The 27,468-nt window shown below is 46.3% G+C and overlaps 2 protein-coding genes and 1 non-coding gene across 6 annotated transcripts; 1 reads left to right on the top strand and 2 right to left on the bottom strand.

Annotated features, from left to right (window-relative positions):
* Positions 1–4,905: 4,905 nt before the first annotated feature.
* RPLP2 (ribosomal protein lateral stalk subunit P2) lies at positions 4,906–10,033 on the bottom strand. Of its 2 annotated transcripts, none has more exons than XM_061380352.1 (5): positions 10,030–10,033; positions 9,104–9,227; positions 7,328–7,376; positions 5,443–5,541; positions 4,906–5,023 (listed from the first exon to the last, which is right to left on the bottom strand). In XM_061380352.1, exons 2-5 carry the CDS (start codon positions 9,224–9,226, stop codon positions 4,947–4,949), a joined length of 348 nt encoding a protein of 115 aa, XP_061236336.1. In that variant the 5' UTR covers position 9,227; positions 10,030–10,033; the 3' UTR covers positions 4,906–4,946. The 2 variants fall into 2 exon arrangements, with proteins under 2 accessions (XP_061236336.1, XP_061236335.1); XM_061380351.1 differs by lacking the exon at positions 10,030–10,033 and adding an exon at positions 9,764–9,867.
* Positions 7,036–7,168, bottom strand: LOC133206506 (small nucleolar RNA SNORA52). The gene has a single exon (XR_009723798.1). It is a non-coding gene; the product is annotated as a small nucleolar RNA SNORA52 (small nucleolar RNA).
* A 1,080-nt stretch (positions 10,034–11,113) lies between the features above and the next one.
* Positions 11,114–27,191, top strand: PIDD1 (p53-induced death domain protein 1). 3 transcript variants are annotated; one of them, XM_061380088.1, is made up of 16 exons: positions 11,114–11,607; positions 13,320–13,691; positions 15,326–15,739; positions 16,455–16,658; positions 17,518–17,572; positions 17,769–17,970; positions 18,643–18,771; positions 19,083–19,262; positions 19,859–20,006; positions 21,020–21,155; positions 21,394–21,544; positions 22,976–23,099; positions 24,270–24,388; positions 24,824–24,931; positions 25,872–26,077; positions 26,792–27,191. In XM_061380088.1, exons 1-16 carry the CDS (start codon positions 11,322–11,324, stop codon positions 27,027–27,029), a joined length of 3,072 nt encoding a protein of 1,023 aa, XP_061236072.1. In that variant the 5' UTR covers positions 11,114–11,321; the 3' UTR covers positions 27,030–27,191. The 3 variants fall into 3 exon arrangements, with proteins under 3 accessions (XP_061236072.1, XP_061236074.1, XP_061236073.1); XM_061380090.1 differs by having other exon boundaries at positions 11,447–11,675; XM_061380089.1 differs by having other exon boundaries at positions 11,500–11,617.
* Positions 27,192–27,468: the final 277 nt, after the last annotated feature.

Here is a 27,468-nt window from a genome sequence, read left to right as displayed (position 1 = left end):
CAAAGCAAGGAAGCAAGATCAGCGGGAAGGAGGTTTGGAGGGGGACAAACCAAAAAGCAATAGGGTTTTGGTTTTTTTTAATAGAATCAACATGCGATAAAAACACTTTTTACCAAAGTTAAAAAAAGACAACCAAAACCAAACAAACCTTAATTCATCTTCTTGTAAATCTATTTGCATTAGTTTTCTTATAACTGGTTAGAAGTTTCTCTTTTGGGACACTTGTCTTTAGCAGCTCTCAGACTAATGAAAGCTCCAGCCTTCCTCCCCTCAGGAATTTCACCACTTACGTCAGCAGAGGTCACCCAAGTAGCCCATCTCCTGTTCTTTTCCATGTGTCCTTTCAAAGGACCAGCATGCCAAAGGCTGGTACCTACCCCATAGAGGTTGTTAGAACAGCTCTCTACTGCCTCACAGCTGACCAAATCAACCCAATTTAGCAAGTAACCCTTGTATAAATCCAATATTTGAGCTCAGTTTAGGCCTTGTACTCCAACCTCTCCAGACAAAGTAATTTTTCAGTAAGTATTTGCTCTTTCCGTCCATCAGACAGAGGGGAGTCCAGCCTTCTCTTCCATCCAGGTCCTACCCTGGAGCCCACCACCTCACCTAGCTGCCATTAAGTACTCTTGATACATATTCACCCCATCCCGCAGCAACTAACTAATTAACCCTATTTATCTCAAGTCCTCTGTTTTTGCCCTATATCCACCCTTCTTTCTTTTCCTGTCATGCCTCTGCTTTTGTAATTTCCTTCATTCCTTGTGTTTGATGTGATTGCATAACCCTTGCGAGCCCTCATCTCCTCCACCTGAAGAGGTGAGCATTGGCACACCTGAGCCTTGACCCCCTTAAAGACCCTTGACACCAAGACAATCACAGTGCTTTCACCCCATACTTCTGGTGATGCAGAAGGGCATTTCCATGTAGCCAAAACCAAATAAAACATTGTGTCTTTCATCTTCCAGAACAGGGATTGTGCTGCAGAAGAACTAATTGATGGGCTGTGACTTCAGCAGAAATCCGTGGCAAAACTGAATATTGAACCTTGTTTGCAGATACCTCCCTAACACTTGCAACCACAATAACAGATTCATTCTTGAGCCAGCACTGCTTCCTCTTCTTTCAGCATTTCACAAACCTTAAGACTCCTACTGTGTCTGGAAAATAGAAACAACAATGCTGCGACAATGCTGGGGTTAGTTTCACTTGATTTCTCAACAGCCATCTTGTCCTGTGTTGTTTACAACACTCTCATGGCTCTGTTTTGGCCTTCAGTGTTCCTTATTTGAGGAGGTTAATTCTGCCCCATTGAAACAGGTTAATGAAATAAACCACATGAACTATAATCTCTTGTGGAGTGCTGCCTCGGTACTGGCACTAACAGGCTGGCACAAACAGTTTTTTCTCAAAGATCAATTATCCCCAAAACCTAATCTTCTTATTGAGAAAGTGCTGCCACAATCCTGCAATGGCTTCTAATTCTGCAGTAAGCTAGGTCAGCAAGATGTACATAGCAGCTTTCCACGTGTATCAAATTCCTGTCAGAACACTACAAGTTCACACATCCCCTTATTCTGTGATGCCAAAGACAGTTTCTCAAGCAATCTCTGTTTCTTGCACTTGTCTTCCAGTCTAGTGAATGATCAGCGGATAGTACATACAAAATAATAATATACAAGCAAACAGTCTCTTTCTCAGGTTGTTGATGGCCAACAGGAATTAATTTTAAAGAGAAGCTGAGAGGCAGTCTGTTACACTATTGTCTTCAGTATCTTACTTTAGTATTGCTGCCTGTGGTCAGCAAGGCCAGGCATTGGCCATGAGGCCCAACTCGAGTGCTGTTAACGTCACTGGAAAGCCTGACTTTGACATCTTTTTCTTATCTGTAATGTTTGCATATTCAGACAATTCCATGGCAAATACTTGGGACTTGCTTCATAGGAGCATCTTCTGAGGCAACGCAGCAGTCCCCTTGTCCTGCTCACTTGGGACTGAATGTTACTTCTAGGAAAACTACTACAGATACCTCTGCCCTATGTAAGTCAAACCTACTGAGTTCAACAGGGCTGCCTCCATGTAGCAGCTTGCAAAATTGGGCCTCAGTAGTAAGAGTGAAACCAGTTAATTTAGCACTGCCCCCAGGGAACTTTTTTTATTGCTTTCCAGTAGTGTCCAGGATGTTCTTCCTGCTTTCCAAGTAGTGAAGATGTCATGTCACTCTCCCTGCCCCATGCTGTTTGTAAGGAATGATTTTCAGTCATAGCCAATTCAAGATGGCACAGCATTTGTGCTCTAGTGAGGAAAGCTCATGTTCCAATATCAAACTCATCACTAAATAACTCACTCTCCCCTAACATCAGTTACCAGCATAACCTGCAGACACGAGGCTATCATTTCCTTTGTCTTCAGTGCCTTTGAGCCTTTCTTCATAAAATCAGGAAAAATCTATCCTAGCTAATACTGGTTCTGCAAGGGGATGACTAGGCCACCGCTTCAAGTGTTTATAGGCCCTAGGTTTTTCCGAGAGCATCACTGAACACAACATATCCACCCCACCACTACCCTTGGCTTTGGAATTTACTGCTAAGTCTGGAAAGACATCAGTGACACTTAAAAATTCAGAACACTGTCCACAGAGCAGGAATCCCAAATCTTTCATAGCTGAAAGTCACTAAGATCAGCAGAACAGAGTGGTGAACTCCATCCAGAGCACTGACTAGGTCTGCAACAGACTTCCAGGCACATCACTGCTCACGTACAAAGCCATCAGGTAACAACTGTTATATAAAGAGGTATATACAGGGAAAAAAGCTTAAAATACCTTGATTTTGCATTTAGAAGAAATGTTCATCATGCAGAGGTTTTGGCAACGCATGTGAAATCTTGGGAGTAGACCTGTCCCCTGAGCACCTTCACAAGGACACCTACAGGGTGCTTATGTAAAATACACTGGCTCCCCATGGCAGTGCAACAAGTGCTGTATTTTCAGTGCTTTCTCCAAGAGCTGCCTCAGGAAGTTTCTTCTCTAAACAGTTTACCAAATGAGCTGCCTTTCTCAAAGCTGACTGAGGAACATTTCTTATTAAAATTATGCACTTCAGAAAGGAATTTAAAGGTGCTAAGAGGACACCCAGCACAGTATCAGGACCATAACTCAAGACTTGACAGGTCATAGGGAGAAAACAGGGGGAAGTTTACCTGGATGTAGCCCTCCTCTCATCACAGTAGCCAGCAGCTGGCACCACAGGTTTCAGTCTCATCCCACAGGCCTGGGCACAGCAAAGCTCATGAAATAGCTCTACGCTACTGAAAAAAAATTCCTTTTTGCATGGAAAAATCCTGCTGAGAGGTGCACCAGGGCAGTTTTTTTCCTGTGAAAACACTGATTCTGCTCTTGCAGCAGCTAAACAAGGAAGTATCAGAGTGAGTGGGAGGGTTACCTCCCAGTAAAACCACATCCAGGTACCACTCTTTTTCAGGGATGTGAAATGGAGAAGTCAGCAAGGGAAGAAACACAGGTATACCTGCACCCCTTGCAGTGCCAAACCGCAGCTGCTACAACTGTCAGAGAACTAGTGTGAACAAGGAGCAGTATCCTTACTCCCACAGGTATCACCATACTACAATTTAGGAAACAAAGTAGATCAAAGGTACTGGCACTGTTAATCTCCTCTAACTTTTTTGCAGCCAGCACCTAAGCCCAGCAAGGGTTAGCTGCTTTTTGAGGTCTGAGGATCTACATTTCAACTGCTCCCTTCCTTGGCTTCTGTGATGTAACAGGCATTTTCTCCCAGTACATTACAGGGAAATGAAAGTTTTTCCTACTTGAATTTCACCCATCTGCCCTCAGAAGCTGTCATGCTTTGTCCAGTGACTCTTAACCAACCCAGCTCTATCTGTGCTTTCTTCTTCACCCCAGTAAAACCCCACAACTATATTAGAAGGGGTCCACAGCACAGACTGCTCCAGGATGCCTCTTCTTGACACCATGTGTGCAGTCTTGGCATGGGAATCTCATTACATGTGCTACCTGTACTCTACCTACGTATGGTAACAGCCAAAGAACGCTGTGGAAGTCACAGTACGTCACCTCCTAGCAGAAGACACCTCATAAATAAAGCAAAATTTACTGTCCTCTTAAGACAATGAGCTCCTCTGAGCACACATTCAGTTCTTGGAAAAAAACCCCAAAACACCATTCTCCTCAAAATAGGTTTTTCTTTTCAGATCAAGGTGATTCCTGTCCTGATAGTTCAGCTATCCCAGAAGAGCCACTCATAAAGAGCACCTTTGCATTCATCTCAGCGGCCCATGAAGAGCAGAATGCAGGTTTTCCTTTTTCTTGTTACAGATTCTATGGTAAGCATGCAGATGTAATATGAAATGCAAGCATAGCCAAGCATTTCATTAGTGGTGCCCCTAGATCTTGGAAATCTGACACAGTAATGGAATCAGTACTTTTACATATTTACAAAAATTAATGACTGTAACTAGCTCTGAAATTATATTACAAGACTAATTCAGACCTGCTGTCCATTCAGTTTCACTTTTAATTGATTAAACAGATCCTGAAAAATAAAGTCATTTTATTGCTCCATAGATAAGACTCTTTCCTGTGTAACTGAGATGGCAAAATACTTTGGAGGTGAACTTCAGTTAACACCAGGTAGATTCAGCTTCCACATAATGTTTAAGATACAGCAGTCTCAAAACAAGCACTCAGGTTCACATAAACGTAGCCATTTCATAAGGACTCTCGAGACAGTTGAGTCACATGGCTTGTCATAAAATTCATATACCTGCTTCAGACAAAAATCAAAGCTGTGTCAGAGCTATCTTACAAACAGGTGTCTGAATCTAATAGCACTTGTATAGTTATAAGCAAAAAAAAAAAACCACATCTTTTTAACAAAGAATTTTAATATTTTCTCTATAACAAATAATTAATCAAATAGGCCGAATCCCATGTCATCATCAGATTCTTCAGATTCCTCCTTCTTCTCTTCTTTCTTCTCCTCAGCTGAAAGAAAACAGAAGACCAAGCCAATGGTTATTTAAATTTTTTGCACCGCAAATTTTTTGTTTCAGAAAAAACAAAGGTTTTGGCGTTCTCAGCTTCCATACTATTGGTATTTCAGCCTCCATGGCTCATCTCATTCTCTTTCAATAGCCAAATACAAACATTAAGGGGACGTGGACACTACTATTGAAGAGATGCACTTTACACAGTGAAGTCTGATTCTTAGTTCTAAGCCAGACCAATCTTAAGATGGATAAAGAGCAAATGCTTCCGACTACCCAAAGAGAAATAACTCTTCAGCTTACACTTCAATCACATAGTTAACTGCCAAAGTGGAAAGCTTTGCAATTTGGACTCAGTAAGGTTTTAACAGAGAAAACTGGAACTGCATGTAACAATGCCTCTCCACAAATACTCACCGGCAGCAGGGGCAGCAGCTGCAGCAGGAGCAGCAGAGCCCCCTCCAGCAGACACTGCCACAGCTCCCCCAGCCGGCATGCTGGCAAGTTTTCCATTACCTGAGATGGTCAGAGAAGAAGGTAGTTAAATGCTCATCACAGCCACAGAGGTAAGGTGGAAAGGAAGAGACACGAGAGTGTAGAAAAAAGGTACCGTGACTCATGGACTGAACCTGTCACTATTAGCTGAAAGGAACAAGAGACTGCACCCATGGTAAGAAAATATAAACTGTTCTGTGAAAAACAAGTTTAAGATTCACAAAAGTTTAGCCTAAGAACACCAAAAGCATGTTATTAGTAAGCTTACTGCTGTACAAAGGCCCAATTTTTTTCCCCAACCTATTGTATAAAAATAGTGTCAAATACATCCAATTTTAAACATACAGAAAAAGCTTTATGTTTTCTGAATACAGCATAATAGCCCAGAAATTTATAATTTCCATATACCCCCAAAATAACATACAGGCAGCACTGGCTTCCCACTCCACCTCCTCTCCCCCCTTTTTTTAAGGGTATAGAGAACTGTGAGGGTATGACTGGATCCCACTTACAGGAGAGGAGGGGACACAAGAAAAGATTTATTTATGGCAAAGAGGACAGTATTTTAACCAAATTCTCCAGCACCCTATGAACCCTATTGCATCTCCTTTGAGATTAACAAACTGACTTCTGATTTATGCTTGTCTTCGGAAAGCTAGCTAATTCTCTGGCATCTGCCTTTCACATACCAAAGGTCCCTTGGCACTCAGAGGTCACGTACGCAGTATGTTTGCCTGTATCCCAATTTCTGAGAATCAGTTTCTAAATAATTCCATTACTTCAAGCTCTAATAAACTAGCCAAGTAAACAAACATGTTTCATATGCATGTCAGTATGTTCTAGGAAAACTATTTATTTAAAGTATTACAGAAAGCGATAGCCTAAGTGTGTTGTAAGCACATATAATGGCTCTCTGAGGTCTTGAGACCACATGCATAGCAGTATCCAGTTACTGCTCATAACAGCAAGGCCAGGCAAAGTCCTGACCACCTTTAAGCAAATACATAAATACATGCCCTTGTGCCTATGCCCTTGCATTAAAAAAAAGAAAAAAAAAAAGAAAAAAAAAGGAGAAATTCATTAATCAGAAACCTCTGCACCACCTCAGCTCTATTTTAGCCCTAATGCTCAATGTTAAAATTTCCAGCTTTGACAAAAGCCAGCAAGTAAGAGCACAACCTTCTAACAAGTCAGCAGAGTCCTGCTTTAGAGAAAAGGATGCACCAGACTTGGGGAGCTCTAGAAGAGATGTGTATTGGAGAGGCTTATGTTAACCACAGAGGGTGTAACTGTAACCTTAATGGGAGTTGACACTTACTTAACAGTCTTTACTTCCTGTTTTACATAACTGATGCCTACAAATGGATAAACACAAGGAAGAAACCTCCCAGAGAATCTGAAGGACAGGTAATTCTTCCTTTGACCAACATCTAGTCGAAGTTGTCCCTGCTCATTGCAGGGGGCTGGACTAGATGACCTTGGAAGGTCCCTTCCAACCCAAACTATTCTATGATTCTATGTCCAGAAAACTACATTATGAGCAGACTACCAGTCAGCTCATGCGTGCTTAAGTTCTCCAGTTTAATGTGGTCCACAAGCGAAACCCAGCAGATACTGGCACTGACCTGCAGGGAATTAGAATGGACCTGGATTTCAGGCATTTCAGCCGAAATCCAGAATGGAAGTCCTCAACCACAGAGCTAAGCTGATGAATAATCACCGAGCTGGCAGCAATTTTATGTTCTCAGGTCTGAGTTACCAAAGTAGTAGAGGTAATTATCTGTGACACTCAAGAGACTGTACTTACCCTGAGCAATGACATCCTCGATATTTTTTCCATTCAGCTCACTAATAACCTGTGTAAATTAAGTTTAGAACGTTAATAGTTTCAAACCAGTGTGAGTATAAGCTACATTTAAGCAGGTACTGATTAATCATCATTTGAAATGCCTCCATCCTGCTGCTAATACAGCTGCAACATTCCTTGTTCCTCAGTGGAAGGAATGAGACATTGGGACTAAAACTTCAGCTAAGTCTTTTATACCTTTCTGTGAAAGCTTTTTCATTAAATCTATTACCACGAATTTATAATGAATCCAAGACCTTGCAGAAAGGATACACAGATGTTGGGGAGCCAATTAGGAAACCCCACTGATGGTCTGTAAATCACTGAGGGACTGTCAACATCTCTTGCTTAATTCCCACAGGGAGGCTCTGAAGCACCGGGTGCTAGACTAAAAGCCTCAAGGTTCTATTCCTAGCCTTACCAAATGTTACAGCTGAGCTGGCTGGCTATCCTTGCACTGGAACAGGCAGTCCCAACTTCAGTTTTACTACCTTTGTTGTATAATCAGTGTTGAGGAAGGCAAAAGACAACAGAAATTGCTAAAGCAACAAGCACTTAAAGAAATGCCACAGACCTTACTGGTAAGTCCCTGCTACCACGAGTCAGTGCTGAACACTGCAGGGTTGCCAAACCAAGAGCTTAACAGGCACCTCCTGCTTACACAGAGCAAGTGGCTGGGGTGCTTGCTTCATGCAGAAGGAAGGTGGTTTTAGGACTTCATTAGATTTACACTGGTATAAGATACAGCCAGCACAAACAAAAAAAGGATTAATTATGATCAGAACAAATTCCAGAGAAGCTTTCCGGATATTGGAGGCTCAGGGAAAACAACTATTTGTTGACAAACACAAACAAGCCAAAGCCAGAAGGCCTGGCATTAAACAGGAACACCACCAGTTCAAACCAACATCCCAAACCATAACATGGATGCTATCAGATCAGTCAATCCATCATTTGGTCACGCCTACGGTAAAACACTGTCTCCAACTGGGAAAGTAACCTGGTTTTGCCTCCACCTCTCTGGAAACACTCCCTGTACAATGTACGGGGCAGTTGATAAGATCATTTATTGGTTTTTCCCCACCCCCCGCCAATGGCCATTTATTTTTAAGTCCACAAGACTGAAAGTCAATTATATCATAAGACACGTTCTAATCAAGATACTCTTTTCTTAAAACGTCTGTTTTGCAGCACAACCATTTCAGTACTGATTTCGAAAACCTTCCTACGTATTATTATTACCTTAAATGTCCATAATTTGCTTGTTTCTTGGGTGAAGAAACAGATGTTTCCTTGCAGTACACTAAGTAAGAACTTATTACTGAATATTAGCCCTTTGAAAGCACTAGCTTTTAATCAGTACCGACCAAAAGCCAAAACATTAAATGTTAAGTGCTGAACAGAACTTATTTTCAATACATATTTATCTGTGTTAGCCACTATACCCTTGAAAATTATTAGACTGAACGGTCAGAAGTCAGCAAAACCAGACAGGGAATCTTTGCAGAAGACCGGTGTTAAATAAGAAAGCCAGACTTCCACAAACACATTGCAAAAATAGTTCTGATCAGTTAGGCAGTGTTTTAGGAATCACACATGTAATGATCAGTGAACGCCTGAACCAAACAATACTAGTTCAACAACAAACCAACTACAGAAACACCGAAGCCAAGGGAGCAGCTCCAATGTCTGATGCCAAGTGGGCCATGACCATCTGGAACTAAGAGGCAACGCCACCTTGTTCATACGTTCATCGTCTGTCTCAATGCCGACGCTATCGAGGATCTTTTTCAAGTCCTTTGACGTGGGAGACTCGTTGCCACCGAGGACTGCTAGAAGGTAAGCTGCGACGTAACGCATCCTGGAAAACAACAGAGCTGGATCTTCAGTGCCAACGAACCGGTTCCATGTTCGGAGAAAGTCTACCTCCCCACGCAGGGAAGCAAACTTCACTTTCCCGCTACAACTGCTTTGCTCTACTTCTAAAGGAAGCCCCACGGCACGCGAGGCCGCGTACCAACGTCCTGCCAGCGCACAACAGCACCTAACACCGCAAAGCCGCGGCGAGACCCGCCCTGCACCGCTGCTCCCTCAGCGGCCTGCTCGGTCTAACATCGCCGGTGCTCCGCTCCACTCCTCTCCCTAAGGAAAGCGGCACCGCGTCCTCCGGAACACCTCTTCGTCACCACGGCTCACCGCGGCTTTCGCCTGAGCCTGCCCTGTCCCCTCCCTCCGCAGGCCCAGCCCGGGAGAGCACATGGCCGCCATTTGCCGCACACCCTCCCGCACCAAGTGGTCTCGCCAGAGCTCCGCTGGCGGCCGCGGGCTGGAGCTGGTGGGCCAGGAGCGACCATTCCCCCGGGGGGAGGGAGGGGGAAGAGGCAGCCGTGCGCTTACTTGGTTGGCGGCGGCGGCACGAGAGACAGGCCTGGGACGTGCGCTCGTGATGGCAGCACAGCAGCGAAAAGGAAAGGGCGGTGCTTCGGCAACGGCTTCTTCCCGTCACCCCGCAACAACGGGCGCTGTCATTGGGCCGACCCGGCGAGGAGCCGCGCGCTTTGCTGCTGCCACCCCCGGAAAGGGGCACATGCGCAGTGAGGGAGGCACACCCCCTAGCCTGAGGGGGCGTTCCCCAAAGGAGGGAGCGGGAGGTGTACCCGATGGTGGGAGGCGGGACTAACCGTTGCGGCAAGGTCTGGCATAGAGCCGAGGACCAAACAGGCTTCACTGTGTAAAGCACATCCCTTCAGTAGTAGTGTCTATGTGCCGTCATATCTAATCGTAGAACAGTTTGGGTTGGAAGGGACCTCCAGAGGTCATCTAGTGCAACTTGCTCTTCAATGTACTGAGGATGCCGTACTCCATGTGGGGTCTCACCAGAGCAGGATAGAGGGGCAATGACGGGAGTTATTTCTTTCTGGATTAGGGAAATGAATGAAAGTGTAAAGTTAATATAAGTGCCAAAATCCACTGGACCCAAATAAAACATAAGGGCTGCAGCAATAGGGCTCTGAGGAGGCTTTGGCTGCCCCTGCCTTGCGGCCCTGGAGGCTACACAGAAAGCTCAGGTGTGAGTGAGAGTGCTCTCTAGTACCTCCAGAAGGCAAGCATGCTCCCAGTTCTATAACTTCAGAGTTATGAAAGTAAGTGCTTCAGAGAAACAGTTCTCAGCAGTTACTGTCTCCTCCCCATGGGAAGAGCAATTTCCCTCAGGGCACTGCAGCTTGTGTTCAGCTTTGAGCAAGAGGTGCTTTTCCCAGGGGACCACTGTGCCATAGCACTGAGGCACCAGCTGGAAACTTGCTGCTACGGGAAAGGGGCTTTGCCCCTCTCAGTGAAATGGAGAGCAGCGCAAACACTGCGAGGCCTCACCAGGATGCAGTGTTAGACCAAAGGCTGTCCCTCACTCCAAGGCTGGAGTCAGGCACCCTTTGGAGTGCAAGGGGCAGCAGATTAGCAGTGGCAGAGCCTCGGGGCTCTGGGCAGGCCAAGAGCACTCAGTGGTGTTTACAGTCCCTGCTCCTGCTATCCTGCCTCTTACCCAAGGCGGTAACAAATAGAAGTGGGAAGTGAACATGAAGCAAGAAGAAAAAAATGGGAAATAATCACATACAGTCATGGATGTAACTCAGGAAGCACTTGAGTTGTTTCTGCCTTACAAGAAGGAAACGTTTGATAAATACAACACAGTTAAGAGAAACACAAGTAGAACAGACACCTCAGATCATAGCTGACAACAAACTGCTCTGTTCGAAGGGAGAACTTCTGAAGCAAAAAGCTCAGGACTTCCAAGGACAATGACAGCAGTCTATAGGAAGAGGTGCTAGATGTGACCTGCACAACGTATTGCCTTTAGCAGACTCTGGCTTATCAGAAACATCTTTGTTCAAGTGCAGGAAAATTGGAGCACACCACCAGGAGCTGCCCGTGGCCCCCGTTCCTGCAGGGTGAGCTCATGCCTGAGCCCGGGGGGACTGTACCGGGGCCAGCCGGGGTACCGAGGCCATGGCGGGCTGGAGACATCTCATTTGTGACATTCTGTGACAGCGGGACGCCAGTGCCCGGCTCCCCAGAGCCGCCTGCCCCTTGTCCCGCTGCATCCGGCACCTCCTCCGGCTCGTCCCGCCCCGGCGGCGCGGATCAACGGCAAACTTTGCAGGAAGTGCCTGGGCTGAGCCGGGCCGAGCCAAACCGAGCACGGCCGGGCTGCCGGGACCCAGGGTTTGTGTGCCAGGGGCCGGGTGCGGAGGGGTGAGACAAGCGTGGCCGTGCTCCGCGGGGCACAGGGCGTGTGCCTGGCGGCTCTGCTGTAGCTCCTGCCGGGGGTCCCCGGGGCTGAGCCTCGGCTCAGGGGCCCGGCGGGTGCGGGGTAACGGGGGCAGGTGAGGACAGTCGGGGTGAGTGCGTGTTGGAGCGTGTGCACGTATGTGTGTGTGTGTGTATGTGCATGTGCACAAGGGTGACTGCCCGTGTCCCGTATGCATGCCTAAGGCTGCATTGGTGGACTCTGAGCCTCTCCAGCCTGGCCAGTTGAACAGACCAGAACTGTCTGGTGCCTTCACCATCAATAGCTTTACAAAGCTATAGCAGATGGTCTGTTTGCTTACCCATATCTGTAAGAGCACTGTGTATGTGTTGTGTACAGCCTTTTTGTAAGAAATACTTAGCTTTTTACTAAATCAGTAGTTTCCATTTAGCTGTGCTTCCTGTCCTTAGGTGTCCATAAGGTTTCTGCTCTTTCAGGGAATCAGGGGAAATGCCTCCCCCCAGACAAGTGCCTTGGGAGCAGTGCTGCCATGTCCCACAGGTTCCCAGTAGAAAGCCCTGCTCCTCAGGGTTTCGCAGGGACATTAGCTTGCTTCTGCTGGCCTTGGATGGTAAAGCCATTAGAAGTTTCTGTAGTTCTAATCACTCACTCAAAAGAAACTGCCATTTGTATATCTGATCCAAAGTTCTTTAACAAGAACTCCTGATATTCACACCATTGGCTAGTTCAATTGCTAAGCTCAGGAGGAGCTGCAAAAAATGAAGGAGGTGTGAAGAGCAGTGGACTTGGAAGTTTGTGAGTACTGGTATAAAAACAAGTGTAGTGCCTCTGCTTATCTTTGCATTACGGTGTACTGTGATGGTAGTGGCTGATTTTGAAAGTCCAAGGTGGATGAAAGCTTCTTTACACTAATAAGGCAGAGGAATAATTAATTTATTCAAATTCCATACTTCTGCTCCTTCAGGTTCAAATCCTTCTTAGCATGCACTATGCTTATCTACTTTTCCCCTTTCTCTTTATACCTGGAGGGTGCTGTGAGAAGAGAAAACAAAGACTAGCTGGTAACTAGCCTGCCATGGTGTTGGGCCCCGTTTGCTGCATTAGAGTATCCCTGCGGAGGCAAATCTGCAAGATCCCACTGGCAGTCCAGTGCTCCTGTGCCACTGGCGTGCCTTTTCTAACCCCCTCCTTGGCCCTGCCACATTTGCTCTGCTGCCCTTTGCCCATTTTCATCTATGCTCGCTTTTATCCCATTGGCACCCAGTTTCACAACCGGGTTCAATGAGGACTCATCACAGCCTGCAAGCAGCCTCTGGGCTCTCCTCTTGGCTCAGCTCTCCCTGTCCCTTTTTCCCCCCTACACTTGTAAAGATTCTCACTGATGCACTCTGAAATCTGCATAAGGCATAAACCTTTACATTTATATCTTTTAAGGTTAATATTGCTATTTATTTTGATGGTGGGTAATTGCTCCATTCCCTGCTGAGATACTGGGTGGGAGAACTCACAGGTTTTCCCTTGGAGGAGAAACCTCTGTGGCATCTGTCACCCTGCATTTCTGTGCCCACAAAGCTTTCAATAATGTGTGTGTAATCCTTCCTCTCCTCGTGCTGTAATTACCAGCTGTTTTCAGCTGCCCTGGATTGGGGCAGGAGGCCTTCATTATGCACTTATGTTCCCTTTCAGACCCATCTTTCCTCCTCCTCCTCGTCCCGGCTGCATTGTGGTGCCGATGGTGCCTGTCTGCCTGGCAAGTCAGAGCATGTCCGGACCCTGTGAACCAGCTGCAGAAGATGGCAGAGCTGCTGGGGCTCAGAGACGAGTGCAGGGAGGGGGCTTTGGGAGCTCCTGCGCTTGCTGCCTCCTGCCTTGCAGACAACAGGCTGAACCTGGATGTGTATCTTGACGGCTGCTGCAGGTTCCTCCAGCTGTTTGAGGGGCGACAGGGAGAGGTGCTCCAGGTGGAGTTCCTCCGGCTCAGCAGCAATGATCGCCTCCTTGGCACCACACTAGACATCCTTCCTCATCTGAAGCACCTGAAATCCCTGGTGATCAAAGGTAAATTCCATCCAACTTTTCTAGGCTCAGCTTTTTCTTATTTTAAACCTCCTCTGCACATCTACAGGACAAACTGCCCTTGGAATGGTTTTGTTCTAGTGCCCCTTACTACAGCTTTGGCTCTTAGCCTTGCTCAGATTTGCATGCAGATGTCAACAAGATATAGCTTCTATACTCTTATTTCCTTCCTTTGTTTCTACATCTGCCTGGTGAGCTGGGTTTGGAGTCTGGTTGGGTTGATGCTGTAACATTTTCTTAAGTCATCCTCTAGAAGAAGAGCATTTCTTGCACAGTTATGCAAGGAGAGGGGCATTGAAAGGTGTTGGATATTTTGGTAAATGTTCAGCCTCTCTTTAATTTTGGGAGTCTTTGCTGCATTTCCATCTGAATCAGTCCTAGCTTAATCATTGCTTAGTCTCTGTGGGTGTAGGTTTAACAGAGTTCAAGACAGACCGAAAAAGGCTGCTCAACATTTTATCGGAAGTATGACTCAGGGTGTGCACATAATTTGTGACGTGTAATGACTATAAATATTAGATCATTCTTTGACTTTCTCATCTCTTTATTATAGAAGGATCTCAATACAAGTGCTATAATTTCTGTACCAGACTGACTCATTTGCTGTTTGGGAGGTGGAATTTTAAAAAGAAAAAAATAAAAATGAGAGAAAAGTGGGGAATTTGTAGCCAGATTTTAGGGTTCTATCTGAAAACTGAAAAGATTGAGGTTTGTTTCTGTATCTGCCACAGATTTTTCATGTTAATGATTTCATTTGTCTTTCCCCTTTTAGTAAGGTGAGGGTAACAGCAGTACCTTTTATCAGGCTTGTTTTGTGACATGTACACACACCCTGAGCATCCTGAAGGGCAATAAAAGAGTTTGCTAAGGTTTCCTTATGTACAAAGTGCAATGTGCCTGTTAGTTTGATTGGTCTCAATTTTTACCGTGATACGGCATAAAAAATGTTTGGTGTCCTCTGCTGTATGTGTATACAAATAGCAACGGAGGGGTATGATGAAGTGGAATGTTTTGGAAATGTTCCTTTTGTTCACTTGACTTATTTTCCCTGGGTGCAGCCCTTCTCCAGGCTGAGGTGGGAACTTGTGTCCTTTCCTCTCGGCCCTCTCTGGCCTACGCAATACTGAATTACCTGTTTTTTTCCCCCACATTTTCACTGTTTTCCTCATGTCTCCAGTCTTGCAAGGGCAGATCTCAGTCCTCAGGGCTGTTTGTCACACAACAGTATTGGTGAGGGATGGAGGGCACTGATGCAGGCAGGGAAGGTGAGTAGGAGGCTTGATGGAATATAAGCTGCCCTGCTGAGGGGTGGTAGATGTGTGGAGTGGCCTGGCTCTTTCTGAGCTTCGACTCCAGATGAGTTCAGCAGAGCTATACTTGTTGACTGTGGCATCGATTTCGTAACAGGTCTTCACCATTATACCTCTTTCACTGATCAGGAAACGGAGGCAAGGGGCAGAAACCCTATTTCTGTATGAGTACTTTGTAATCAGTGCTGCTCACTGGGGTCAGTAGCTCCACATCTTCTGTGTCTCTGTGCTAAGGAGTCTCACGTGAGGCTGATGAGGTATCCCTGTAGCATATTGACCTCTTCCTCCACTTCCGTCCACACCCAGGTGGCCATGCCAGGGATGAGTTTGGTTCATGTCAGCATGGCTCTCTGACAAGCTTACCAGCAGACATGGGGAACCTGAGGTGTCTCACCCACCTGGATCTCACTTTCAACAGCCTGTCCACCTTGCCCAGCTGCATCCTTCATCTCTCCAGCCTTCGTGTGCTCCTGGTGAGCCACAACAGACTTGTGGCACTCCCTGAGGACTTTGGCTCTCTGAGCAAGCTGACTTTCTTCTCTGCTATGAAAAATCTGCTGAAGGACTTACCTCAGAGCATTGGGGACCTAGCAGTGCTGCAGGACCTGGATCTCTCTGAAAATGCTTTGGAATTCATCCCTGAAGAAGTGGGGAATCTGCATAACTGCACAGAGCTGGATCTTTCCGGGAATCGCTTATCAAGCATCCCAGACTCCTTAGGTATGTATTTTCTAGGGGAAAAGAAGGACATGGGCTTGCCTAGCTTTTGATGCAGTCTAGGACCCTTGAGGCCCTTGGTCTCTGTCCCCAGAGCTGTTAGCACAAAACATCTGTTACGTCAGAGCCGAATGCGAGGGATATCCAGACGAAACATGCTTGGTTCAGTCAGTCCCTTTGAGCATTAAATCCCTCCTGACCATGCTTTCTGCTTCTGTGCATCAGCAAGACTGGTAAGATTTCAATACAATTTACAGTAACTGAGGATCTGGCCAGGCTGGTTTTGGGTAGCACACAAGTCTGGAAACAGAAGAGCTGGAGTTTCATGGGATGCAAATTTGGGCTTGAAATCATGCTGTCTAGTGTGGACCAGTCCACAGAACCAGGCTCTGGTTTCTGTTGCCCAGCTTTGTGGCTCTTGGGTCTTGTATTACTCTGTGCCTGGGGTTGTCATTGGTGCTGTTACGGAAGCATCTCACATCAATACTTGTAGCTGGGTACTGAAAAGCAGAGGATGGAGGAGGTTGCCTTGCCTCTTAGCTAATTCCCTGCACCCCTTTATTTTGTGAGCTAAGGAGATGTTTGGGCTCATGTGCTTGTTTTTTTATTGTGTGTCTGTGTACATGTGATGAGGAGAATAGGGGTGGGGGGTGTCAGAACTTACGTGCAATGCAATTAGCAGCATGGACGGGGGGTCACTTCTTGTTCTAACTTGCAGCCAATTTGAAGTGTCTGCGGCGGCTGCACCTCCACAGCAATCTCCTGGTGACTGTTCCTGCCTCGCTTGCCAGCCTGCCCAACTTGTCCAGACTTGATCTGCAGAATAATTGCCTCAGTGCTGTCCCCCCTGAGATCCAGACCTTGCCATTCGTGCGCCTCCGAGGCAATCCCTTAGGAGAAACTGAGCCATCCCCACAGGCTGGTAATTGCAAGGCTTCTGCTGCTCCGGGTTCTGAAAAGCTGCTCCCTCAGTCAGCCCAGCATGGTGTAGATGGGTTTGGATTAGAGAACACAAGCAGGGGGGAATCAGATCAGTATTTATTTGTCTGGAATAATAATTAGGTTGTAAGGATACAGACGGTACTAGTTCTCTTTTTACAAGCCCAAGCCTAGTCTGAAGGGCTCAGTGGTCCCTGGAATTAGTCTTGCTCAGAAAGGTTTTACAGTGGAAGTGAAAATGGGATTCACAGGAGGTGGATTAGGGGAGGCCCTTAAAGGGGTCCAGCCCTTTTAGAGAAGGCAAGCACCAGTTCTTGGACTTGCTGCTTGGCCCTAAGGTGGTGGTGGCTCATGCTAGAAGCACAGAGAGCAATAAGAGGTCATCCTGCTGAGCAGTTACCTCCTGCTTTCCAAGGCTGCAGAGGAGCAGCTCCTTGTCCAAGATGCAGGTAATGAATAAGCAGGAATCTGAGCAGGGTTTCCTAATGGTGCTCATATTCACAAGAGCAAGCACAGATTCCCAGTGGTGGCTCTAGGCAATCAAACATGGCCCCAAGAGCTGCAGGGGTGATGGATTGAAATATTTTCTCATTCCCCCAGCTTCTGGGTTCTGAGTTTTCCTGGGGGAGAGTCAGCATTTCCAGTGTGTCTTGGAACCCTTAGGCCTCTTCATATCCTGCTGCTTGATCTGAAGCCCACTGCAGTGTGAGCAGGGTTCCTTTAATTACTTCTGTCAGGTTAGAGTTAAGCCAAAGCTGAAATACAAGTTAAACCTTTCTTGTACACCCTGATCTAAGTAACATCTGTGTCCTCCCTCTACCCAAACCTTCTTATTGCCGCAGATGAATCCAGTGCTGGAAGACTACGAAGACTCTTCCTTGCATCAGGAGAGGACAGGTAAGACTATGCTACCAAGAACCTACCTAACAGTCATGTAACAACAGCCCAGACACGACTGGCGCATGGTGGGTATTGCACGTACATGTAGTAGCTTATGGCCTCAGTAGGCCAGTCAAATGGAAGGTTTGAGATTCTTAGGTTGATTTTTGGAGGGCTGAAGTCATTGCATACATTCATGCATTTTTTCTGGAAGCTTTACTGTCACCTCTGAAGGCTGCAAAGTGGTCCTGGCCTGTGGCATCCGTTTCTACTTTCCACCGGGGGCTGCCTCTGACCCTCTGCAGATCTACTTCCGAACTCTCGCACCGGACCCTCAGTGTGTAAGGCTGCGACACCATGATGTCCTGCTGAGTAGAGTCCTGGAGCTGCAGCCTCATGGGGTCAAATTCCAGCAGGTGAGGATGCATCCAGGCCTTCTCCTTGTCAATTTGACCCTGCAGTAGCTTGGCAGAATCTTCTGAGAGAGTCTTTTGGGACTTTTGAGAGTGCTGTCCCCATCGCTACTGCTTTTAAGTAGCTGCAGGACTGCCTTTCAAAGAAGCCCCGCTGCAAAAACTCAGAAATGACACAGCCAGCTTCTCTGGCACTGTGCTGGTCTGACTCCTTTGCCTTCCCCACTGTTCCTGCTTGAGCTGAGCTATAATCTTCCTCACACACCTCGTGTGCCAGAAGATAAGTGCTTTTCCAGCATTTGATCTTAGCCTGCAAGGAGAACAGTTCAAATCCTTCTCTAAAAGTCTGACTGTGTGGTTTTCATTCAAGCTGGTGAGCACTTATACCACCAGCTCCATCATGGCTGATAGCAACTAACTGCAAAAGTTGCTTTGCCCTTACTGTCCACAAGCTACAGAACTTTTCCTGCCATCACACTACATAGTGGGCCTGATCTCTCATGTCACCTCCCTGGCAGCTGCAGGTCAGGGCAGGTTCCTATCTCCTTCTTCACTCCCTGCATATAGGACATGCTTTGTCCTCCACCTTTCCATCTGCACAGGAAGTCACACAGCAGAGCTAGGCTTGTTTTTATCCTTTTCTCCTGGTGTCTCACAGGAATGCTTTTTTGCCAGGAGGTGCGGATCTCGATGCCATATGCCTCCCCTCAGACCCTTCACCAGCGCGAGGTGGTAGTGCGGACCTTCAGTGGGCAGAGCTGGAGTGATTTGAGGACAACAGTGGAGCAGAAGAGAAAATCAAAGGTAAGCAATTTGGAACAACCAGTGACACACATGTTTCTGTTCCCCTCTTTGGTTTTGCCCAGCCACGAGTGATCTCATTTGAAACATCTCATGAGCTGTGTTTTGACCAGCTGCTATAAAAGGTGGATTTTAGCTCCAGGATTCCTTAATGGAGGTGTGTTTCCTGAAGACGATGATTTGCACTCCACCATGCATTATCCCTGTTCTAGTGCTTTCATCTGCTCAGCTGCTACTGGCACTTATTTTCTTACCTTTATTGTATTATTTTATATGTCTATATGTTTTCTTTTCTTCCCTGTCTTCTGTTACAGAAGCATGTGGCTCACTGCAGTGTCCTTCACTTCTCCTGGTTCCTCGTTGTATCTCGACTTGTGCAAAATGAATGCAAAGTGCCAACAGAGGGGACACTGCTCTTTTCTAGTGTGGATCCAAACATCAAAGTGACCTTTCCTCCTGGAGTCACTGAGCAAACTCGCACTGTCAAGATGCAGGTATGCACACTTTAAAAACCAAACTTTGGTAAGCTCTAGTTCAGGTGTTGTCCTATGCAAAGTAGCAGGGCTGAAGGTGAGATGTCTGCCCTAGGGTAACTTGTGTCTGACATGGGCTGACCCATCTCAGATCACCTTCTGCTTTAGCTTCCTTGCTTGCAAAGTGGGCTGTGCTCCAAGCTGCCCTGTGTGGGGAAGGGATCTTTGGCAGATAAGCATGTAGCTGCTGTGAAGGAAACACAAGGATATATTGCCTGTTGTTCTCTTGCAAAACATACTATGAGTGGAAGAACAGCTTAATGAATGAGACTGGAGGGGGGGGTTATTCATGTGGATCTAATTCTAAAGCTACCCACTAAAGCAAACTTCCGTAGAGTTGCTAGATAGTGCTAAATGCTACTGTAATTCCTTGATCTGTCCCAGCTTGCCTGGTTGACACCAGCGCAGACTTCAGCCAGAGTTCACTGCATTTCCATTTTTCACTGCGCCCTGAGCCAAGAGCGGCATTTGCAGTCTGGGTAATGGGGGACTGGGTAAGCGATGTGGGAATTTGGGTGCCAGCCTGCTCAGCTCAGTGTGCTGTCTTCCACATCCAGGTGCTGCCAGTGTCTGCAGGAGAGCTAGAGGAAATCACAGCCGATGCAGGGTGCAGAGCCAGTCCCCTGCTCTGCCTCTCCCAGGACTCCCTGGTGGACTTTCTCAGGCCAGTAAGAATTCAGCTGCCCCTCCCACCCGGGGTCACAGGTCAGTTTATTCCCAGAATTGGCAAAGAGAAGTGCCGCATGTGGAAAACCATGAGTGGCAAGCTGGGAATTCTGTTTGCCTCTCCTGTTAATAATAAAGCTTGCTGCTTTTCCTGTGGGAACAGCAAGGTGTATCTGCTGAGTGAGTGGTGGTGCAGGGTGGTGGCAGCTGAAGGTAGTTCAGATCCAGCAGATCAGCACTGGGCTTCACAGACCACCAGCACAGGCTGGGGGAATGGATTGGCATATGGATTGCTCTGCTGAACTGCATGTGTATTTAGACTGCTGGGTTTAATATGATACGTTGAAGAGGCATTCCTGCCAACAGAGGAGATGCTTTGTTAAAGGGCTTTGATTCATGGTTGGGAATAGCTTGAAGCAGATGAAGGTGTTGCCTTCAGGGGTCTGCCTTCTCTCTTACTTTTTTGCTCATGAATCAGTTGCCAAGCCACTGCTGTTGAAAGTGTATATCCCACTCTGAATACTGCTATGAACAGCAAACAGCCACAGTCCCTTCTCAGGGATTCCTCTGTTTGTGTGCTGAATACCCCGTGTCTGCTAAGTCCTATTTTATTTGACCTTTCCTGGCTCTTCTGTGAAGATGTAAAATCTTTCTGGGTGCTGATTGGCCTCGATTGTAACACTACCTAGTATTTATGTCTGAAGTGCATTGGCATTGAAAAGCCTGTCAAATGAATGTTTAGAAAGAGAGAACTTAATAGCCCTAGATATTGGTGATGCGAATTATCTAATGAATCTCTTGGGGGAAATCAGCACACTGTCAGTTCAAGTCTGCATATTCTGCCAGAATATCCTGGAAGCATTGGAGTAATCTTATCCTTTTATTGCTGCTCTTCTTTGACCAAAGTTCAGCCCTGGATGCTGAAGAAAAGGCCACAAGCCTTAATTTGGTGCTTTTACAAAGTGAGTCACCCAGCAGTGTGGCTGGGTTTGTAAAGCCATGAATAAAGGCTTCTGCTGCATCTAGCATCTCTCGATTGTCATTGGCTTTAGGCATAAATTTGGATCAGTCAAGATTGCATCTTCTTCATGGTGACCTGGAGGGCCAAACCTGGGATGACATTACCAGTCAGGTGGTGCTGGAATTTACCCATCTTTATGCAGTGTTTGAAGTCACCCACTTCTCCTGGTAAGTGTAGGATTAGTCCCGAGGAAAAGGTGGGATTTTTGTCAGTCTTGCTTTACTATACCGTGACTTCTAATTCATAGTTCATGCTATTTACCCTACCTGTTCCCTTTTCCCTTTGCAAGTCAGGCCTAGCTTAGCTCTTTGTCTCTACCCATCATTCTTTAGAGTCTTGTGGGTGTGACACTGGATTCTCTTCCTAGGCAGGATCCCTCCTTTTTCTTAATTCCTTCTCTGCCAGGTATTGGCTGTGGTACACCACCAAGACCTACATTGGAGGCATTGCCAAGAAAGTCTATGAGCGTCTGCGAATGTACCAGGTGAACTTCATTGCTCTGCAGAGGAAGAAGGACCCTGAGCAAGTCCTGCTACAGTGTATCCCCAAGCACAAGGTCTGGTCTAGGTTGCATTGCCTTGTTCCTGAGCTTCTTGGGCCTCCCTATGTAGGATGTAAGGGCAGCAGTGGGTCCTGTTCACTGCCCAGGGTCAGGGCTGGGGTATGCTGTCACCACACTGTGTTGGTAGCGTGATACGAGGTCACTGGGATCTGGGAGAAGGAAAGTTCATTCTACATAGCTGTGCATGGCATGCAGTGATTTCCTCCCATGCAAACCCTGAGGACTGGGCTGCTAAAACCAGCTGAGGCACAGTAAATGGCCGTGTGGGTGCTGTTAGCATCCAGTGAACATGAGGCAAAACATGTTGACTTAAACTTCAGCCAAAGATCAAAGTTAATGTATCACTTGTCTGACATGGGCTAGTAGTGTGGGGAGAAGCACTGCTTTGGTTTCAGCTGGACTGGTTAGAAATGGTACTCTTCCCAATGCTCCTTGCTGTTTACAGTTCAAGCAGAGGAACAGAACATATGACCCCTCCTTAAATCTGCTTCAGTGAGACACCAGGTTAGTTTAATGCTACTAGTTTGAGCTAATCTGGCTGATTTTGTATGAAAGAAGATGGGAAGGAAACGGGAAGTGTTCACGCATTCTCTTTTGCCACCTCTGCCCTAGCGGTATCTGCCCTCAGTGGTGTTGCTTCAAGATGTTAACAAAGTAAGTGTTCGTGTGTGTGTAGAGCTTGGCAAACAGTGCAGCTCAGTCAGGTGAGGGTTATTTCAGGTGAGGGTTATTCTTTTAATGTTGTGTTCTGGGCTAAACTTGTTTCCAGAGAAGGCAGCAATGGCACTCACAATAAGATCGGGGTTTGGGGGTGTCTGTATTCCTGACAGGGATGGTCATGGGGTGAGAAAGAAGATTTATTGATACAAATAGCAAGAAGAAAAGACACCTTGGCTCTAGGCGGACCCTTGCACTGTCTCTGAGACCCCAGGTCTGCCAGTATGATCACAGGCTGCAAAGCCAAAAGTATTTTTCTGGTGTTCTCAGCTCTGTGCTATTGTAGCATGTTCTTTTTGCAGAGAAAATGTCTTTAATGGCATACTGTGAGGGGGATAAAGTAGCAAGTAAATCCCTCCCTGTCTTTGAAGGTTACTGTCCTGTTGAAAAGATAGAGACATTGCTGAAAATGCTTTTTGAATGGCAGCTTTGGTATGGTCTAACTTTGTTTGTCCACATAGATTTTTCTGCTTTTTACTTAAGAGAAATATGGAAGGCACAAAACTCAGAGCACCACTTCCTTGTCTGTGTAGTGAATATACCTGGGATAGGAGGGGGTGGGTGTTTGTTCATTTGTTCACATCCTTTCCATGTAAAATGGACCTCCCCTGCTGAAGGTGAGGGGAACATCATGGGCATAGAGACACTGGTCAGCGGACAGACATGCTTCAGATCAAACACAGGGTCCTGTGTTGTCATCCTTGTCAGGTTGACCCAGTGCTGAAGAAGCTACAGGATCGCTATCGAGGACCTGAGCCATCTGACATGGTGGAGATGTTTGAAGGAGAGCAGTTTTTTGCAGCTTTTGAGGGAGGCATCAGCATCGATATGGGTATGGTACTAGTGGGCTCCTTTCTGCTCCTGCCTTTTGTGCATGCTTCTGTTGGGGGCTGTACTCCTTTCTCCCATAGCATTCCTCTCTGTCTCCAGCTTGCCCACAGCTCACAGCAGCAGCCCATGGACACCGAACTTGTCATATTCTCTGGTCAGCCAGCTTTTGTGTCTACTTTTCTCTATGAAAGTGCCATTTGCAGGCTTTCATTACCTGTCATGTTGTAGCCTGCAGAGGGCAATAGCCAAGTGTGTTTATTTTATGGCAGATCCACTTCTGCAGCCAGCTTTGCCCTCTTCTGGCAATCTTAGACACCGCAATGGAATGCACATAGTGATCCAATTAAATGTCGCCCATTTCTGAGAGAGCACTTTAAGATTATTTTTTTTTTGAGAAGGTACTTCTGAAATAATCTAGAGTAAAGAATTCCCTGTAATGGAGGCACTAGAAGAGAAGGGAAGAGGGAGCAGGACCAAAACTCAGGGTGGTGTTTTATGCCCCAGTGTGTCTAGACCTGTTACAGCTGCAAACGGAACCATTTTCTGCATAACCTGAACATATAGCCAAGTTTCACTGCAGTAAATTAAGCACAACTCTTTAAAGAATAATAAAATGCACTGGTCTTTCAGTTCATGAGGCCATGAGGCCAGAGTCTGTCCATCTGCCCTGATTTAGGCTGGGCTCATTTCTATTACATACATGAATGTTGTACCTGATAACATTTTTTCCCTTTAGCTCTATTCTTATTTCTGCACCCACTGCAGAAATGATGAAGACAGACCTATTTCTGTGCATTACAGGATGCTATTGCTGCTGATTCTACCCTCCAAAGGACAAAAAGACAGAATGGACCAAGGATGGGAGGGAAGTTGGATGGACTTGACTCCATCTGAATGTCTTGCTTGGCCTTGCTTTCCATTCCTGAACTCTATCTCCACCTTGTGGCTATTCTCCTTTTTCACCTGTAGGACATGCTTTCTCCACAGCGTGTTTTCTGCTTTCTGGTGTTACCCAGCGAGGAAGGGGGTCGGGGTTTACAGTTCTTTCAGGGATGGGTAGAAGCAGTAAATAGTAGTATGGAGGCTGCTAGTGGATGATGGGCTGTTGGTCAGGCTTGAAAAGCTGCACATTTTTCTGCATAACTTGAGTGTTTGCTGCTTCTCTGCACAGATCGCCCTGACTGTGTGGATGGGCGTCTCTCGTTTACTTTTTACTCCCACTTAAAGAACATGAAGGAAATCTATGTGACTTCCCCTATGGACAGGAAGGACCAAGCTGTAAAAGGACAGGTGAGCAACCAGTTACATTGACTCTTTGTTTCCTCCTTCATCTTCATTATCATCATCATTGCTTTTACAACGCTCCTCATAATAATCTCTGAGTGCCAGGAATGACTCTTCTCCTCTCCTCTTTCCCTTGGCTTTGCATGTCACCAATTAAACCCTGGATAAGCAAGAATAGTAGTCTTGAAAGATCATTCATCACTTAACTCTCTGATTTACATGCCTGCCATTAACTCTTGGGGTGTTGGCAGTAAGTCAAGCCCTTATGGCAGAACCCCAGTGCTCCTCCCAGTTGCACTTAATTGGGAGGCCATATCTGTGGACTGAGGATAGGTGAGAAATGCTGAATTCGTTCTTTCCCAGACAGAAGAGACATGGTGCAAACAGGCTTGGCCACTGTGCTTGAATCTGAGCCTAACTGCATGCTTTCTGTTTGCAAAGGTCTCTTTCTACCGAGGGGCAGTTCCTGAGAACATCCCTGAAGAGGCCAGCAGGAGGAGGAGAGGACCAGACTCCCTCTGGCTCGTTACTCTGCCCATCAAACTGCCTGTGAGTTGTTTTGTCTCCTATAGAAACAATAATCTAGATGGGGTAAGAGCATGGCCTTTCTGCTCAGCTAATTTTGTCTTCTACCATGAGAACAAATGCAATGAATGACTGAGAGAAATGGCTGCCCAGCCATGTCATGGTGATTTCCCAGTCTCCATGAGCTCTTCTGAAAAGAGAAACATGAATAGCTGGGAGTGGTCTCCAGCTGTCCTGCTCATCTTGCCTGTCAGCCACAGGCTTGTTGGGTAGGTGGTCAGAGAGGGTGGATCCTTTGAACGAATGAGGGATGTACAACAGGAGGAAGCTCGCTGTAATTAAGGGAAGTGTCTATGTTGTTTCTAAAATTCTTAGTCACACAGCTCATTCAACAGGAGAAAAGGAAAGGTCTAGAGTGAGGTAGGTAGACTGGATTTGAATATAGGTGTTGAGTGTAAGTATTCTGGTGTGAGCCACCAGGCTTTAAAGGCTAGGCTGTATGTTACAGTGAGAAATACAACTTTTGCTTATGGAATTTAATTGATTTTTGAGAAGCTTAAAACAATAAATACCTTTGTAGGCTGAATGCTTCCCTTCAGATCATGTGCCATGATCTCACATCTCTTTCTGACGCATGCAGCCTCATCTACAAATCTAGACTAAGTGTTTCTTACCACTTAGACACATATGCTTTGGGGAGATGGTTCCTTGAGAAATGCTCTGCAAAGACAAGAAAGGAAATTTCCAGTGTGAGCTATGACTATGAACACTATGATCTGATGTCTTTCAGAGGCAGTAAGCATTGTTGGTCATTGACAGTGTGAGTGGTCCTTGCTTCTTACAGCCTGACTCTTCAGCCCCAAATCTTCCTTCCTCCCTAGTAGGAGACTGAATGGCCAGACACTGTCCTCTACAGAAACAGTTTGTTTAAGCATATTCTCTCTCCCTCTTCTCCATGACACAGCGATTGAAGCCCCGCTGGGGTGAGAACCCTGGTGCCCTGAATGGGTTCTCCTTCCCTCCCTTGAACCTGGGCAATGCTGAGACTGGCTACCTGACACAGGCCAACCTGCTGAGCATTGCCAGGCGCGTGGGAGCTGACTGGCAGACCATCGGCCTGAACCTGGGCTTGACCTATCAGCAGATTGAGCGCATAGGATACAATCACAGGTAAGATAGGACACAGAGACAAACAGTGATGCATTCTGTCTGTCTGTCTGTCTATCTATCTATCTATCTAATAGTAGAAATTAGTGCTTGGTTGGTTCAAAGTTTTTCCACTGGAATTGTTTCACTGTATAAAAGATGGGTTGACTAATGGTTCTTCTCAGAACATTACCTTTTATTTTTTTTTTAATGGAAAACTCATTATTTTATCTTGCCGTTATAAAACAAAGCTGCATGTTTGAAAAACAAAATTGGGAAATAACAAACCTGATGAGTTTTGTAGTTCAGATGAGTCACATTCCTGTTTTGTTGTGTGATCTGGATTCCTGGCCAGACTCCATCTCTGACAATGAGCAGTGGTCTATGGCATTAATTGTGAATATCATCTTTATTCAAAAAGAGCTTGCAGTACATCATGGGACATGCAGTCTGACCAAAAAGCCAGAGCAGTAGGAGAGTATTAGACCTATGACCAAAGTACTGTTCCTGTGGGGAATTTGCATTCAAAAGCAGAATGCTTTAATTTGTTCCATTAGGAAAACAGAGAGATTTTAGTGCAGGAACTGCAGCTCCTGTATAGGTGGGGAAAAAGGAGGCCCACTGCGTGTTTTGTATGTCTGGATGGCTTCAGCCATGGGTTAGGACTCATGTAAGGCCTCTTTGGGTTGCTAGTTAGAAGAGTGTGTTGGTTACTTCTGTGTTTCTCCATTTCTTCAGAGAGGACCTTGACAAGCAGATCCTGGACATGCTTTTCTCATGGGCTCAGCAAAACTCAGAGGATCCTGACTGTGTGAGCAAGCTGATTACAGCCATGAAAGAGAGTGGCCGCCAGGACATTGCTGATGAGGTTGAAACCATCATTGAGCTGGGCCGTCAGAAATACAGGGAGTCCATCCGCCGGGTGGGCTTGGAGCAGGACAGCAGCACTGAGAACTCTGCAATAGCTATGGTGTAGCACCAAGCACAAGGCACTGGCTTTCGTATATCCCTCTGCGTAGCTGGAGAGATAATGCCTTGAGTCTCTTTCCACCTCAAGGGTCACTGTCTTCCTGGGGAGCTGGGTATGGATTTACTTGTGAACAGACTACTGAGGTTTCTTGAGTCTATACTCACATGCCACTTTCATAGAATCATAGAATAGAATAGTTAGGGTTGGAAAGGACCTTAAGATCATCTAGTTCCAACCCCCCTGCCATGGGCAGGGACACCTCGCACTAAACCATATCACCCAAGGCCTCGTCCAACCTGGCCTTGAACACTGCCAGGGATGGAGCATTCACAACCTCCCTGGGCAACCTATTCCAGTGCCTCACCACCCTAACAGGAAAGAATTTCTTCCTTATATCCAATCTGACCTTCCCCTGTTTAAGTTTTAACCCATTACTCCTTGTTCT

The sequence above is a fragment of the Neopsephotus bourkii genome, unplaced genomic scaffold (assembly GCF_033783945.1).
Source record: "Neopsephotus bourkii isolate Nb327-2 ecotype Australia unplaced genomic scaffold, CSIRO-AGI_Nbou_v1 NB_1792, whole genome shotgun sequence".
Classification (NCBI taxonomy): Eukaryota; Metazoa; Chordata; class Aves; order Psittaciformes; family Psittacidae; genus Neopsephotus; species Neopsephotus bourkii.
This window is presented reverse-complemented; position numbering and strand designations above follow the sequence as displayed.